Below are 15,381 nucleotides of genomic sequence, written 5' to 3'. Positions count from 1 at the left end.
GATCCTGCAGATTAAAGGAGACGCATCACACAGATCCCGCAGATTAAAGGAGACGCATCACACAGATCCCGCAGATTAAAGGAGACGCATCACACAGATCCTGCAGATTAAAGGAGACGCATCACACAGATCCTGCAGATTAAAGGAGACGCGTCACACAGATCCTGCAGATTAAAGGAGACGCATCACACAGATCCTGCAGATTAAAGGAGACGCGTCACACAGATCCTGCAGATTAAAGGAGACGCGTCACACAGATCCTGCAGATTAAAGGAGACGCGTCACACAGATCCCGCAGATTAAAGGAGACGCGTTACACAGATCCTGCAGATTAAAGGAGACGCATCACACAGATCCTGCAGATTAAAGGAGACACATCACACAGATCCTGCAGATTAAAGGAGACGCGTCACACAGATTCTGCAGATTAAAGGAGACACATCACACAAAGTCGACACGGTTACAGCGGCGTTTCCTCGTCACGATCTCGCTCAGAGTTGCGTTCCCATCGACTCCTGCACGCCTGAGTTAGTCCCGCCTTGCCCTTAGCGTGCTTGGAAAATTCCTGTTCTCACCTACCCCCTGTCCCCGCCCACGACGCTGCACGTAGTCGCGGCCATTTGACGAACGCGCCTAAAATGCCACTTTTCAAAAACAAAAAGCACAAAAGTAAATGACATGATGCTTGTGATAGTCAGTATGAAGAGGCGGGGCTTATCACAAGGAAGAGCCGGAGCTTATCACAAGGAAGAGGCGGAGCTTATCACTATGAAGAGGCGGGGCTAATCAGTTCTGCAGCCTCGATTAAGACGTTTTGCAGTGGACGAACTATAACGTGGCGATCTGCACAGTGCGTCTCCTTTAACGGGCGTGTGGGAGGGCATCCGGCGCACGGTCAGGCGCGCTTGTCCCAGCCCGGGCGCGCCGCGACCGTGACCTGATACGGCAGCGGCTGCAGCACGACGCTGAGCCGGCCCTGCAGGTTGGGGGCGGGGGCAGTGGGCGGCAGGCGGAAGCTGATTCGCTGCAGCAGAGACGACAGGAAGAGGAAGAGCTCCAGACGGGCCAATGACTCGCCGACGCACACCCGAGGCCCCGCCCCAAATGGCAGGAAGCCAGAGGGGGAGTGTCGCTCGCCCCGATCGTCAAGGAAACGCTCTGGAAAGAAGAACCAAACTAAGGTGGTTTGTTGTGGCCGCGTTTAGACCTGTTTAAGGTTCAGTCTGGTCCTGGTTTAGTCCTGGTTTAGTCCTGGTCCTGGTCCTGGTCCTGGTCCTGGTCCACACCTGGTCTAAACAGGTCTGGTCGGTCCCAGTGTTGTGGATGGTGGTGAATGGCCCACATGTTGACTAGGACCCGGGTCCCAGGTTGGACCAGATGCCCTCCCAAACTGCACAACAACAACAACAAAATAAACAACACAATAATAACATGATTATGACACTTTTATTGCACTTAAATGACAAACACAGACAATATTCATGTTCCACAGTTTAGCATTAAACTTTATCTTTATTAAATGTAGTTCATTCATTGAATTCATGAAATTAAACATTTCTTTAATTTCCTTTATATTAAATTGTTTGAATTAAAAGGAGCAGAAAGAAGAACAAACGTACATTATCTGCCCCGTTTCACAGATCTGACCTGTAACTTGGCCTTAACTTACATTTCTGTAGATGATGTACTTAATGTCAAGATGTGGAACATTGGAGGCTGACAATACCATCTCCATGGAGACGAGTGGTGTGTGTGTGTGTGTGTGTGTCTGTGTGTGTGTGTGTGTGTCTGTGTGTGTGTGTCTGTGTGTGTGTGTCTGTGTGTGTGTGTCTGTGTGTGTGTGTGTGTGTGTGTGTGAGTGTGTGAGTGTGTGTGTGTGTGTGTGTGTGTCTGTGTGTGTGTGTCTGTGTGTGTGTGTCTGTGTGTGTGTGTGTGTGTGTGTGTGTGTGAGTGTGTGAGTGTGTGTGTGTGTGTGTGTCAGTGTGTGTGTGTGTGTGTGTGTCTGTGTGTGTGTGTGTGTGTCTGTGTGTGTGTGTGTGTGTGTGTGTGTGTGTGTCTGTGTGTGTGTGTGTGTGTGTGTCTGTGTGTGTGTCTGTGTGTGTGTGTGTGTGTGTGTGTGTGTGTGTCTGTGTGTGTGTGTGTGTGTGTGTGAGTGAGTGTGTGTGTGTCTGACCTGGTCTGGGTCAGAGCCGTGTGTGGGATCAGAACTGGACTCACAGGTCTGATCCTCAGACTCTCTTGGATCACGGCCTCTACAAACGGCAGACGAGTCCGGTCAGAGATCATGACCGGTCTGTCCAGTCCCACCTGCTCGTCCAGCTCCTCCTGAGCCCGGATCTGGACCTGAACAAGGCAAGTCCTGGTTTAGTCCTGGTTTAGTCCTAGTTTAGTCCTAGTTAAGACCTGGTTTAATTCTGGTTTAGTCCTGGTTCAGACCTGGTTTAGTCCTGGTTTAGTCCTGGATTAGTCCTGGTTTAGTCCTAGTTTAATCCTGGTTTAGTCCTGGTTTAGTCCTGGATTAGTCCTGGTTTAGTCCTGGTTCAGACCTGGTTTAGTCCTGGTTTAGTCCTGGATTAGTCCTGGTTTAATCCTGGTTTAGTCCTGGTTTAGTCCTGGATTAGTCCTGGTTTAGTCCTGGTTTAGACCTGGTTTAGACCTGGTTTAGTCCTGGTTTAGTCCTGGTTTAGTCCTGGATTAGTCCTGGTTTAGTCCTGGTTTAGTCCTGGTTTAGTCCTGGTTTAGTCCTGGATTAGTCCTGGATTAGTTCTGGTTTAGACCTGGTTCAGTCCTAATTTAGTCCTTGTTTAATCCTGGTTTAGTCCTGGTTTAGTCCTGGTTTAGTCCTGGATCAGACCTGGTTTAGTCCTGGATCAGTCCTGGTTTAGTCCTGGTTTAGTCCTGGTTTAGTCCTGGATCAGACCTGGTTTAGTCCTGGATTAGTCCTGGTTTAGTCCTGGTTTAGACCTGGTTTAGTCCTGGTTTAGTCCTGGTTTAGTCCTGGTTTAGTCCTGGTTCAGTCCTGGTTTAGTCCTGGATCAGACCTGGTTTAGTCCTGGATTAGTCCTGGTTTAGTCCTGGTTTAGTCCTGGTTTAGTCCTGGTTCAGTCCTGGTTTAGTCCTGGATCAGACCTGGTTTAGTCCTGGATTAGTCCTGGTTTAGTCCTGGTTTAGTCCTGGTTTAGTCCTGGTTTAGTCCTGGTTTAGTCCTGGTTCAGACCTCTGGATGATGCAGTAAATAAGCGATGATCCACAGTAAAGTTGTTGAAGTCGTTTCGACTCCGGCTCCAAACACTTCCGCCGCCGTCATTAAAACATGGTCGTCCGAGATGACCTCTGACCTTTCACTTTTCTGACCCCTGAGCAGCGCGTCCAGGAGGTCACGAGGGTCCCCGGGGTCACTGTCAGTCATCAAGGCCTAGAAACAATAATATGATGTTGACAATCGTTCAGTTTTTACACCAGAAATCTACACTTTAAAAACAATGATGAGGCATTAGACAATGTTGATGACCTAATGAAGGATTTCAGAGCTGTTTGTGCCAATAATTGTGAATAATGTATTATTTTATTTATTTATTTACTTATGACTTATTCCTATGTATTTATTTATTTATTATTCATTCATTAATCCATTTATTTATAAGGCCCAAGCGCCACAAGCTGTAAATAAATAAATAATATTTATTTATTGACTTATTCTTATGTATTTATTTATTATTCATCCATTCATCTATCTATTTATTTATTATTATTTATTCACCCATCTTTTTTTCCTTTGTTCATATTTTTCTTTATGATTAATCTGAGCTTGTTGGACACGTTCATGTTCTTTTGTACATTTACCTTCTGTTGGTCGAGTTTCCGCTGCAGCAGTTTGTCTCGGACCATGATGCACTGCTTCAGCTTGTCCAGAGAGCGGCTCGGAAAATACTGACATAAACATATACATAAACATATACATAAAGACACATAAACATATACATAAACATACACATAAACATATACATAAAGACACATGAACATATACATAAAGACACATGAACATATACATAAAGACACATAAACATATACATAAAGACACATAAACATATACATAAAGACACATAAACATATACATAAAGACACATAAACATATACATAAAGACACATAAACATCATAAACATATACATAAAGACACATAAAGACACATAAACATATACATAAAGACACATAAACATATAGATAAAGACACATGAACATATACATAAAGACACATAAACATATACATAAACATATACATAAAGACACATAAACATATACATAAACATATACATAAAGACACATAAACATATAGATAAAGACACATGAACATATACATAAAGACACATAAACATATACATAAACATATACATAAAGACACATAAACATACACATAAACATATACATAAAGACACATAAACATATAGATAAAGACACATAAACATATAGATAAAGACACATGAACATATACATTAAGACACATAAACATAAACATATACATAAAGACACATAAACATATACATAAAGACACATAAACATATAGATAAACATATACATAAAGACACATAAACATATAGATAAACATATACATAAAGACACATAAACATATACATAAAGACACATGAACACATTTACACAGTTATTAAAAAGCTGAAGGCCACGTCATATTTTTTATTTAAATATATATATATATATTTTTGGTAGATCCTGACCTGCTCCACGTCTGTTTCTGGGTTTCAGCGTCATGTTTTCAGCACCATTTTCAGGACTTGTAACGGCTCAAAAAAGGATATTTTATTTTGAATTCTCTCATCCCAATTTAACGACGCACTGTGTAACCTGTAATGTTCCAGAGTGTGGCATTAAACATATCTATCTCCATGCATAACGACACAGTGAAAAGTTATTGTTGTTCCCGGGTTTTTCTTTTTTTCTTTTGTTTTTTCTTTTTTGTAGCTAAAAATGCAAGTAGTTAAAAGTTAGTAATTTTTTAGATGATTTTTTTTAGAGTTCAAAAGAATAAAACACAAAACAAGCCTTTTATTATGAAAAAAAAGTCATATAATGTGGTGCTTAATGTCCGTTTGGTTCTTTAAAGGACAACTATTATGTGTTATCTGTGTTGTTTTTGTTCTTTAAAGCTGCCCTGGAGTACCTTTACTTTGACTCCATCTACTGGCTGCACAGGGAATTACACTAAACCAATGCTAGCGTTCCTCCGCCATGCTAACGCTAGCTCAAATGATCAGTCCGGCGGTGATTTGTGGACTTCAAAACTGCACAGAAGATATCGTAGCCATGTCATAGGTCGACTGTGACATCACACATCGGGGAAATTCTGAACGGAGTGTTATTTAGGCTCGGAGGGGAGAGGACTTTCTAAACAGGATTTACAAAACTAGCGTGAATGAAGCTAAATGCTACTCCAGGTGTGTTTTTGATGCGGAAAAATGTGGTTTAAAGCTAAAAAAAAGTCAATGTGTGTCTATGTCGGTGTAATCCCTCATTCGTCCAGGCGTGTTCCATAGTAGAAAAAGCTTCAGTTGTAGTCATCTGGACTCAGTTTGAAAAATAGACGTTTCGACTCTCATCCAAGAGTTATTGACAATGACTCTTGGATGAGAGTCGAAACGTCTATTTTTCAAACTGAGTCCAGATGACTACAACTGAAGCTTTTTCTACTCAATGTGTGTCCTTTAAAGATGGCAGTGGGGATTTTTTTAGCTTTAAAAAAAATAAAGAATACATGATTTTTACATGATTTAATAAAACCCAGGTGTAAATTTGACCTTTTGTCATGGAGCATTGGTGGAAAAGTTACATAGTGCACCTTTAAAGGACAAACATGATACATTATTTGTATTGTTCTGGGCCTTTAAACTCTTGAGCAACTTTAGTTTAACATTTCATCTCACAAACTGACTAACTGAGCACTGGCTCCATCTACTGGAAGCAAAGGGAATTACACCATTTCAAACTCAACACCGTTTGCTGATGCAGCCGCTCGACCACTTTCTGGTTCAAGCTTCCTGATTTGACGGCGGAAACGAGTCCGGCCACGATTTACGGACTTAAAAACAGCTCGGAGCTCAGAGAGTAAGGACCACCGCCTCAGAGTATAGGGACCACCGCCTCAGAGTATAGGGACCACCGCCTCAGAGTATAGGGACCACCGCCTCAGAGTGTAGGGACCACCGCCTCAGAGTATAGGGACCACATAGGGACCCCCGCCTCAGAGTATAGGGACCACCGCCTCAGAGTGTAAGGACCACCGCCTCAGAGTATAGGGACCACCGCCTCAGAGTGTAGGGACCACCGCCTCAGAGTATAGGGACCACCGCCTCAGAGTGTAGGGACCACCGCCTCAGAGTGTAGGGACCACCGCCTCAGAGTGTAGGGACCACATAGGGACCCCCGCCTCAGAGTGTAAGGACCACCGCCTCAGAGTATAGGGACCACCGCCTCAGAGTGTAGGGACCACCGCCTCAGAGTATAGGGACCACCGCCTCAGAGTGTAGGGACCACCGCCTCAGAGTGTAGGGACCACCGCCTCAGAGTGTAGGGACCACATAGGGACCCCCGCCTCAGAGTGTAGGGACCACATAGGGACCCCCGCCTCAGAGTGTAGGGACCACCGCCTCAGAGTGTAGGGACCCCCGCCTCAGAGTGTAGGGACCATTGCCTCAGAGTGTAGGGACCCCCGCCTCAGAGTGTAGGGACCCCCGCCTCAGAGTGTAAGGACCACCGCCTCAGAGTGTAGGGACCCCCGCCTCAGAGTGTAGGGACCATTGCCTCAGAGTGTAGGGACCCCCGCCTCAGAGTGTAGGGACCATTGCCTCAGAGTGTAGGGACCCCCGCCTCAGAGTGTAAGGACCACCGCCTCAGAGTGTAGGGACCACCGCCTCAGAGTGTAGGGACCACCGCCCCAGAGTGTAAGGACCACCGCCTCAGAGTGTAGGGACCACCGCCTCAGGGTGTAGGGACCACCGCCTCAGAGTGTAGGGACCACCGCCTCAGAGTGTAGGGACCCCCGCCTCAGAGTGTAGGGACCCCCGCCTCAGAGTGTAGGGACCATTGCCTCAGAGTGTAGGGACCACCGCCTCAGAGTGTAGGGACCCCCGCCTCAGAGTGTAGGGACCACCGCCCCAGAGTGTAAGGACCACCGCCTCAGAGTGTAGGGACCACCGCCTCAGGGTGTAGGGACCACCGCCTCAGAGTGTAGGGACCACCGCCTCAGAGTGTAGGGACCACCGCCTCAGAGTGTAAGGACCACCGCCTCAGAGTGTAGGGACCACCGCCTCAGAGTGTAGGGACCACATAGGGACCACCGCCTCAGAGTGTAAGGACCACCGCCTCAGAGTGTAGGGACCCCCGTCTCAGAGTGTAGGGACCACCGGCTCAGAGTGTAGGGACCCCCGCCTCAGAGTGTAGGGACCCCCGCCTCAGAGTGTAGGGACCACCGCCTCAGAGTGTAGGGACCACCGCCTCAGAGTGTAGGGACCACCGCCTCAGAGTGTAGGGACCACATAGGGACCACCGCCTCAGAGTGTAAGGACCACCGCCTCAGAGTGTAGGGACCCCCGTCTCAGAGTGTAGGGACCACCGGCTCAGAGTGTAGGGACCCCCGCCTCAGAGTGTAGGGACCCCCGCCTCAGAGTGTAGGGACCACCGCCTCAGAGTGTAGGGACCACCGCCTCAGAGTGTAGGGACCACCGCCTCAGAGTGTAAGGACCACCGCCTCAGACTGTAGGGACCACCGCCTCAGACTGTAGGGACCACATAGGGACCACCGCCTCAGACTGTAGGGACCACCGCCTCAGAGTGTAGGGACCGCCATAGGGACCACCGCCTCAGAGTGTAGGGACCACCGCCTCAGAGTGTAGGGACCACCATAGGGACCACCGCCTCAGAGTGTAGGGACCACCGCCTCAGAGTGTAGGGACCACCGCCTCAGAGTGTAAGGACCACCGCCTCAGAGTGTAGGGACCACCGCCTCAGAGTGTAGGGACCACCGCCTCAGAGTGTAAGGACCACCGCCTCAGAGTGTAGGGACCACCGCCTCAGAGTGTAAGGACCACCGCCTCAGAATGTAAGGACCACCGCCTCAGACTGTAGGGACCACCGCCTCAGACTGTAGGGACCACATAGGGACCACCGCCTCAGACTGTAGGGACCACCGCCTCAGAGTGTAGGGACCGCCATAGGGACCACCGCCTCAGAGTGTAGGGACCACCGCCTCAGAGTGTAGGGACCACCATAGGGACCACCGCCTCAGAGTGTAGGGACCACCGCCTCAGAGTGTAGGGACCACCATAGGGACCACCGCCTCAGAGTGTAGGGACCACCGCCTCAGAGTGTAGGGACCACCATAGGGACCACCGCCTCAGAGTGTAGGGACCACCGCCTCAGAGTGTAGGGACGCTCGGAGGGGAGACTTTCCTCAAACTAGCGTGACTGAAGCTAATGCTACTCCAGGTGTGTTTATGAGACCTTAGAACAGGTTAAACACATTTGCTCTGACCTTGAGCCAGGGGTAGAGGTCGGCGGCGCCCCCGGTGGCGATGGTCTGGACGATGCCGTTGTTGTAGCGGATCACTTCCTGCAGCTCCTCGTCCTCCGGCCTGTAGGTGGCGCTGAACACCAGGGTGCACACCACGTTCGTGACCGCCCGGGTGACGGCGTCGGTCGGGTCGAACGCTCGCCCCCCGCTGGACAAGAGCTCGTCCAGCAGGTCGTCCACGGCGACGAGGACTGACGGAAGAGAGCGGTTTAGTCTCCGCCCACCTTTTTATGCACATTTTTGCAGCTTTTATCCTATTTTTTGGGACAATACACTTTTGTCACGGCACAATCGCGATACACAGACCCCGATACGATATTGCAATTTGAATATATTGCAATACGATATTACTAAGTCATGCAAAACTTTACCCATGATATTTATTGCAAAAAAGTACAGAAACTACCGTATTTTCCGGACTATAAGTCGCACCTTTTTTCATAGTTTTGGCCAGGTTGCAACTTACACTCATATTTATACTTATATACTTATACTTATATTTATACTAATATACTTATATTTATACTTATATACTTATACTTATATTTATACTAATATACTTTATCACAATAATATCACATTATATGTGATATTATTTGTTATTTTCACACTTTCATACGCCAGTGCAACTTATACTTATATTTATACTAATATACTTATAATACTAATATTTATACTTATATACTTATATTATTTGTTATTTTCACACTTGCAATCGCATTTCATTCTCCAGTGCGACCAGTTTTCTTCTCTATTATGCATTTTTTGGCTGGTGCGACTTATACTCCAGTGCGACTTATACTCCGGAAAATACGGTAATTGTAAATCCGTCATGCAAAACAAACCGTGGAAAGAGTTGTACAACTCTTTCTACTTCAGGAAGGCTCCGCCCAATGGGCTGGACTTACCACAGAATAGTACAAATATCGGAGTTCTCGACCTAAATTCTTTTATTGACAATGACTCTTGGATGAAGTCGAAACGTCTATTTTTTCAAACTGAGTCCAGATGACTACAACTGAAGCTTTTTCTACAGTTTAAAGTGATGTTTTTAAGACAGTAAAAATCTGGTATGGTGCCTTTAAATAGCTATTTTTTCATGAGAGATCAAAGACATGGAGCTGACTCATGAGGATTTGGAAGAAAGAATTGTGAAGTTCATAAAACGCAAAAGACGCAAAAGTTAAAGGTCAAGTGCACGTTTAAAGGACAACTAAAGACACAAATAATGTTGAATGTTTGTCCTTTAAAACGAGACAACCAGGACTAAACCAAGACTAAACCAGAACTAAACCAAGACTAAACCAGGACTAAACCAGGACTAAACCAGGTCTAAACCAGGACTAAACCAGGACTAAACCAGGTCTAAACCAGGACTAAACCAGGGTTAAACCAGGACTAAACCAGGTCTAAACCAGGACTAAACCAGGACTAAACCAGGACTAAACCAGGACTAAACCAGGACTAAACCGGTTAAGATGTTTGTTTTTTTGGTCTGTTTTTCTGACCGATCTCTTGCAGGCGTCCGCTTCCTTCTCCGAACAGGGTGAAGGAGCTGTGGACGAGGCGGCGATGGGACTTCCACCGGGGCGAGTAGTCACAGAAGGCGATGTCCTTCCCACCGCGGGTCAGAAGGTCCGTGGTCACCTGGTTCCAGCGTTCAAGGGCCAAATATTGTTACATTTGTGATGACCTTGAACTTGTTTTGACAGCGGAGGTTTTTTGGGATCGATCGATCGCTTACGCAACCCACCGCTCACTCCGAACACAAGCATGATATGATTTATCATTTCTAGCATTAATCATAATCAATTAATATCAATATACAGATATACATGAGCATAATTATCATAGCGGCGATATTAACATAATTAATATCCTTCAATACAGATCATTTACTCATGGTTATCTTTTGCTTGTGATGTGTGTTTACATCATTTGCGGGGGAAAAGTGATCAATACCTGTAATTAGATGTATAAGGAGCATGTTGAATTATTCAAATTACATTAAAAAATATGATTAAAAAAAAAAAAAAATTCAAGTGTCAAATGATAAAAAAAGACAAAACGCTGCTATAGATGAAAAACTTGTAATAATTGGATCTTTTGGATGGGCAAAGGTTCTGAAAATATCACCTATAAACAGGAAGCTGAAACTCATGAATAAAGTGATGTAATTTGTGTCTGACCATATTTGGGCGTCCGGCGAAGTCCTTTCCTCTGGTCAGAAGAACCTCCCGAGCCAAATCATAACTGTTCACCACCAGAGTGTAGTGTGGCCCCAGGTACAGCGAGAACAGAGGGCCCAGTCTGTGAGGGAGACATGTGTCAGCGAGAGGGAGGGGCCCAGTCTGTGAGGGAGACATGTGTCAGCGAGAGGGAGGGGCCCAGTCTGTGAGGGAGACATGTGTCAGCGAGAGGGAGGGGCCCAGTCTGTGAGGGAGACATGTGTCAGCGAGAGGGAGGGGCCCAGTCTGTGAGGGAGAAATGTGTCAGCGAGAGGGAGGGGCCCAGTCTGTGAGGGAGACATGTGTCAGCGAGAGGGAGGGGCCCAGTCTGTGAGGAGAGACATGTGTCAGCGAGAGGGAGGGGCCCAGTCTGTGAGGGAGACATGTGTCAGCGAGAGGGAGGGGCCCAGTCTGTGAGGGAGACATGTGTCAGCGAGAGGGAGGGGCCCAGTCTGTGAGGGAGACATGTGTCAGCGAGAGGGAGGGGCCCAGTCTGTGAGGGAGACATGTGTCAGCGAGAGGGAGGGGCCCAGTCTGTGAGGGAGACATGTGTCAGCGAGAGGGAGGGGCCCAGTCTGTGAGGGAGACATGTGTCAGCGAGAGGGAGGGGCCCAGTCTGTGAGGAGAGACATGTGTCAGCGAGAGGGAGGGGCCCAGTCTGTGAGGGAGACATGTGTCAGCGAGAGGGAGGGGCCCAGTCTGTGAGGAGAGACATGTGTCAGCGAGAGGGAGGGGCCCAGTCTGTGAGGGAGACATGTGTCAGCGAGAGGGAGGGGCCCAGTCTGTGAGGGAGACATGTGTCAGCGAGAGGGAGGGGCCCAGTCTGTGAGGGAGACATGTGTCAGCGAGAGGGAGGGGCCCAGTCTGTGAGGGAGACATGTGTCAGCGAGAGGGAGGGGCCCAGTCTGTGAGGGAGACATGTGTCAGCGAGAGGGAGGGGCCCAGTCTGTGAGGGAGACATGTGTCAGCGAGAGGGAGGGGCCCAGTCTGTGAGGGAGACATGTGTCAGCGAGAGGGAGGGGCCCAGTCTGTGAGGAGAGACATGTGTCAGCGAGAGGGAGGGGCCCAGTCTGTGAGGAGAGACATGTGTCAGCGAGAGGGAGGGGCCCAGTCTGTGAGGAGAGACATGTGTCAGCGAGAGGGAGGGGCCCAGTCTGTGAGGAGAGACATGTGTCAGCGAGAGGGAGGGGCCAGTCTGCGAGGAGAGACATGTGGGCGGGGCTAGGGGCGAGGCAGGAATTTTCTGAGCTCGGTTGCAGGGCAATGAAAGATTATTCAAACGTGCTGTAATCAATTAATCAAAATACAACTTTGAGGAGACAAATATGGAAACACCTTATAACAAAGGCTGATGAAAGATGATTTTGTCCCCTTTAATGTCTGGTATACGTCCCCTTTAACATCTGGCATACATCCCCTTTAATGTCTGGCATACATCCCCTTTAATTTCTGGCATACGTCCCCTTTAACATCTGGCATACGTCCCCTTTAACCTCTGGCATACGTCCCCTTTAACATCTGGCATACATCCCCTTTAACCTCTGGCATACGTCCCCTTTAACATCTGGCATACGTCCCCTTTAACATCTGGCATACGTCCCCTTTAACCTCTGGCATACGTCCCTTTTAACATCTGGCATACGTCCCCTTTAACCTCTGGCATACGTCCCCTTTAACGTCTGGCATACATCCCCTTTAACCTCTGGCATACGTCCCCTTTAACGTCTGGCATACGTCCCCTTTAACCTCTGGCATACGTCCCCTTTAACCTCTGGCATACGTCCCCTTTAACATCTGGCACACATCCCCTTTAACCTCTGGCATACGTCCCTTTTAACATCTGGCATACGTCCCCTTTAACCTCTGGCATACGTCCCTTTTAACCTCTGGCATACATCCCCTTTAACCTCTGGCATACGTCCCCTTTAACGTCTGGCATACGTCCCCTTTAACCTCTGGCATACGTCCCCTTTAACATCTGGCACACATCCCCTTTAACGTCTGGCATACGTCCCCTTTAACATCTGGCATACGTCCCCTTTAACATCTGGCATACGTCCCCTTTAATATCTGGCATACATCCCCTTTAACCTCTGGCATACATCCCCTTTAACCTCTGGCATACGTCCCCTTTAACATCTGGCACACATCCCTTTTAACGTCTGGCATACGTCCCCTTTAACATCTGGCATACGTCCCCTTTAACATCTGGCATACGTCCCCTTTAACATCTGGCATACGTCCCCTTTAACCTCTGGCATACGTCCCCTTTAATATCTGGCATACATCCCCTTTAACCTCTGGCATACGTCCCCTTTAACATCTGGCATACGTCCCCTTTAACATCTGGCATACGTCCCCTTTAATATCTGGCATACATCCCCTTTAACCTCTGGCATACGTCCCCTTTAACCTCTGGCATACATCCCCTTTAACCTCTGGCATACGTCCCCTTTAACGTCTGGCATACGTCCCCTTTAACATCTGGCATACGTCCCCTTTAACATCTGGCATACGTCCCCTTTAACATCTGGCATACGTCCCCTTTAATATCTGGCATACATCCCCTTTAACCCCTGGCATACGTCCCCTTTAACCTCTGGCATACATCCCCTTTAACCTCTGGCATACGTCCCCTTTAACCTCTGGCATACATCCCCTTTAACCTCTGGCATACATCCCCTTTAACCTCTGGCATACATCCCCTTTAACGTCTGGCATACGTCCCCTTTAACCTCTGGCATACGTCCCCTTTAACCTCTGCCGTACCTTCTGGAGATCCGCGTGAACAGCAGGTGAGGGGGCAGCGCTGCGGCGGCGACCCAGGGAAGGCTGCCCAGGACGGGGACGCGGGGCAGGCACGGCACCCCTCTGGCCCTGGAGCCCCGACAGAACCGAGCCAGAACGACCAGCGCCAAACCCACGATGATGGAGACGTAGAGGAGCGCGGTGGAGGAGGTGGAGGAGGAGGAGGTGGAGGAGGTGGAGGAGGTGGAGCAGGAGGAGAGCGACAGCATGATGGAAGTGAAGAGCGAGAGCGGGCGTGCGAGGCTTTATGTACAGGAGAGAGAGAGGTCACGGGGAGGTGCATTTACTGACTTTTATTACTTTTAACACTGTGTGAGCTGTTTTGTCTTTTTTCTTCTTCTTTTGTTTTTATTACTTTAATGATTTTATCTTTTATTTATTGGTACATTTGCTCTTTTATGATTTAATTTCGTGGCATTGCTTTAAATGAAAACTATAGTGAATATTTGCACCGGGTTTAGTCCGTCTTTAGACCGGATCCAGGTTTAGTCCGTCTTTAGACCGGATCCAGGTTTAGTCCGTCTTTAGACCGGATCCAGGTTTAGTCCGTCTTTAGACCGGATCCAGGTTTAGTCCGTCTTTAGACCGGATCCAGGTTTAGTCCGTCTTTAGACCGGATCCAGGTTTAGTCCGTCTTTAGACCGGATCCAGGTTTAGTCCGTCTTTAGACCGGATCCAGGTTTAGTCCTTCTTTAGACCGGATCCAGGTTTAGTCCGTCTTTAGACCGGATCCAGGTTTAGTCCGTCTTTAGACCGGATCCAGGTTTAGTCCGTCTTTAGACCGGATCCAGGTTTAGTCCGTCTTTAGACCGGATCCAGGTTTAGTCCGTCTTTAGACCGGATCCAGGTTTAGTCCGTCTTTAGACCAGATCCAGGTTTAGTCCGTCTTTAGACCGGATCCAGGTTTAGTCCGTCTTTAGACCGGATCCAGGTTTAGTCCGTCTTTAGACCGGATCCAGGTTTAGTCCGTCTTTAGACCAGATCCAGGTTTAGTCCGTCTTTAGACCGGATCCAGGTTTAGTCCGTCTTTAGACCAGATCCAGGTTTAGTCCGTCTTTAGACCGGATCCAGGTTTAGTCCGTCTTTAGACCAGATCCAGGTTTAGTCCGTCTTTAGACCGGATCCAGGTTTAGTCCTTCTTTAGACCGGATCCAGGTTTAGTCCGTCTTTAGACCGGATCCAGGTTTAGTCCGTCTTTAGACCGGATCCAGGTTTAGTCCGTCTTTAGACCGGATCCAGGTTTAGTCCGTCTTTAGACCGGATCCAGGTTTAGTCCGTCTTTAGACCGGATCCAGGTTTAGTCCGTCTTTAGACCGGATCCAGGTTTAGTCCTTCTTTAGACCGGATCCAGGTTTAGTCCGTCTTTAGACCGGATCCAGGTTTAGTCCGTCTTTAGACCAGATCCAGGTTTAGTCCTTCTTTAGACCGGATCCAGGTTTAGTCCGTCTTTAGACCAGATCCAGGTTTAGTCCTTCTTTAGACCGGATCCAGGTTTAGTCCTTCTTTAGACCGGATCCAGGTTTAGTCCGTCTTTAGACCGGATCCAGGTTTAGTCCGTCTTTAGACCGGATCCAGGTTTAGGACATGATGTTTTTCCCTCTCCCTCAGGGTCAGTGTCGCGGCCTTCGTGTTATCAAGAGTCCGAACAGAACAACCTCAGACCAAGGACCAAAAAGAGACCAGGTCCAGGCCTGGGTCAGTCCTGGCCTAGTCCCCGGTCCAGTCCAGGTCCAGTCCCGGTCCAGTCCCGGTCCAGTCCCGGTCCA

General features: G+C 48.1%; 1 protein-coding gene across 1 annotated transcript; it reads right to left on the bottom strand.

Moving 5' to 3' along the window:
- Positions 1-866: 866 nt before the first annotated feature.
- Positions 867-13,704, bottom strand: cyp17a2 (cytochrome P450, family 17, subfamily A, polypeptide 2). The gene is made up of 9 exons (XM_072458604.1): positions 13,577-13,704; positions 10,769-10,889; positions 10,088-10,226; positions 8,541-8,770; positions 3,844-3,930; positions 3,218-3,415; positions 2,174-2,343; positions 1,287-1,390; positions 867-1,158 (listed from the first exon to the last, which is right to left on the bottom strand). The coding sequence occupies exons 2-9, from the start codon at positions 10,769-10,771 to the stop codon at positions 896-898; spliced, it is 1,194 nt and encodes a 397-aa protein (XP_072314705.1). The 5' UTR covers positions 10,772-10,889; positions 13,577-13,704; the 3' UTR covers positions 867-895.
- Positions 13,705-15,381: the final 1,677 nt, after the last annotated feature.

This window comes from Eucyclogobius newberryi, unplaced genomic scaffold, assembly GCF_026437365.1.
Source record: "Eucyclogobius newberryi isolate DKJ021-1_F unplaced genomic scaffold, fEucNew1.0.hap1 SCAF_22, whole genome shotgun sequence".
NCBI classification, from domain to species: domain Eukaryota; kingdom Metazoa; phylum Chordata; class Actinopteri; order Gobiiformes; family Gobiidae; genus Eucyclogobius; species Eucyclogobius newberryi.
Note: the sequence above shows the minus strand (reverse complement) of the source record. Positions and strands in the feature narration are given on the sequence as shown.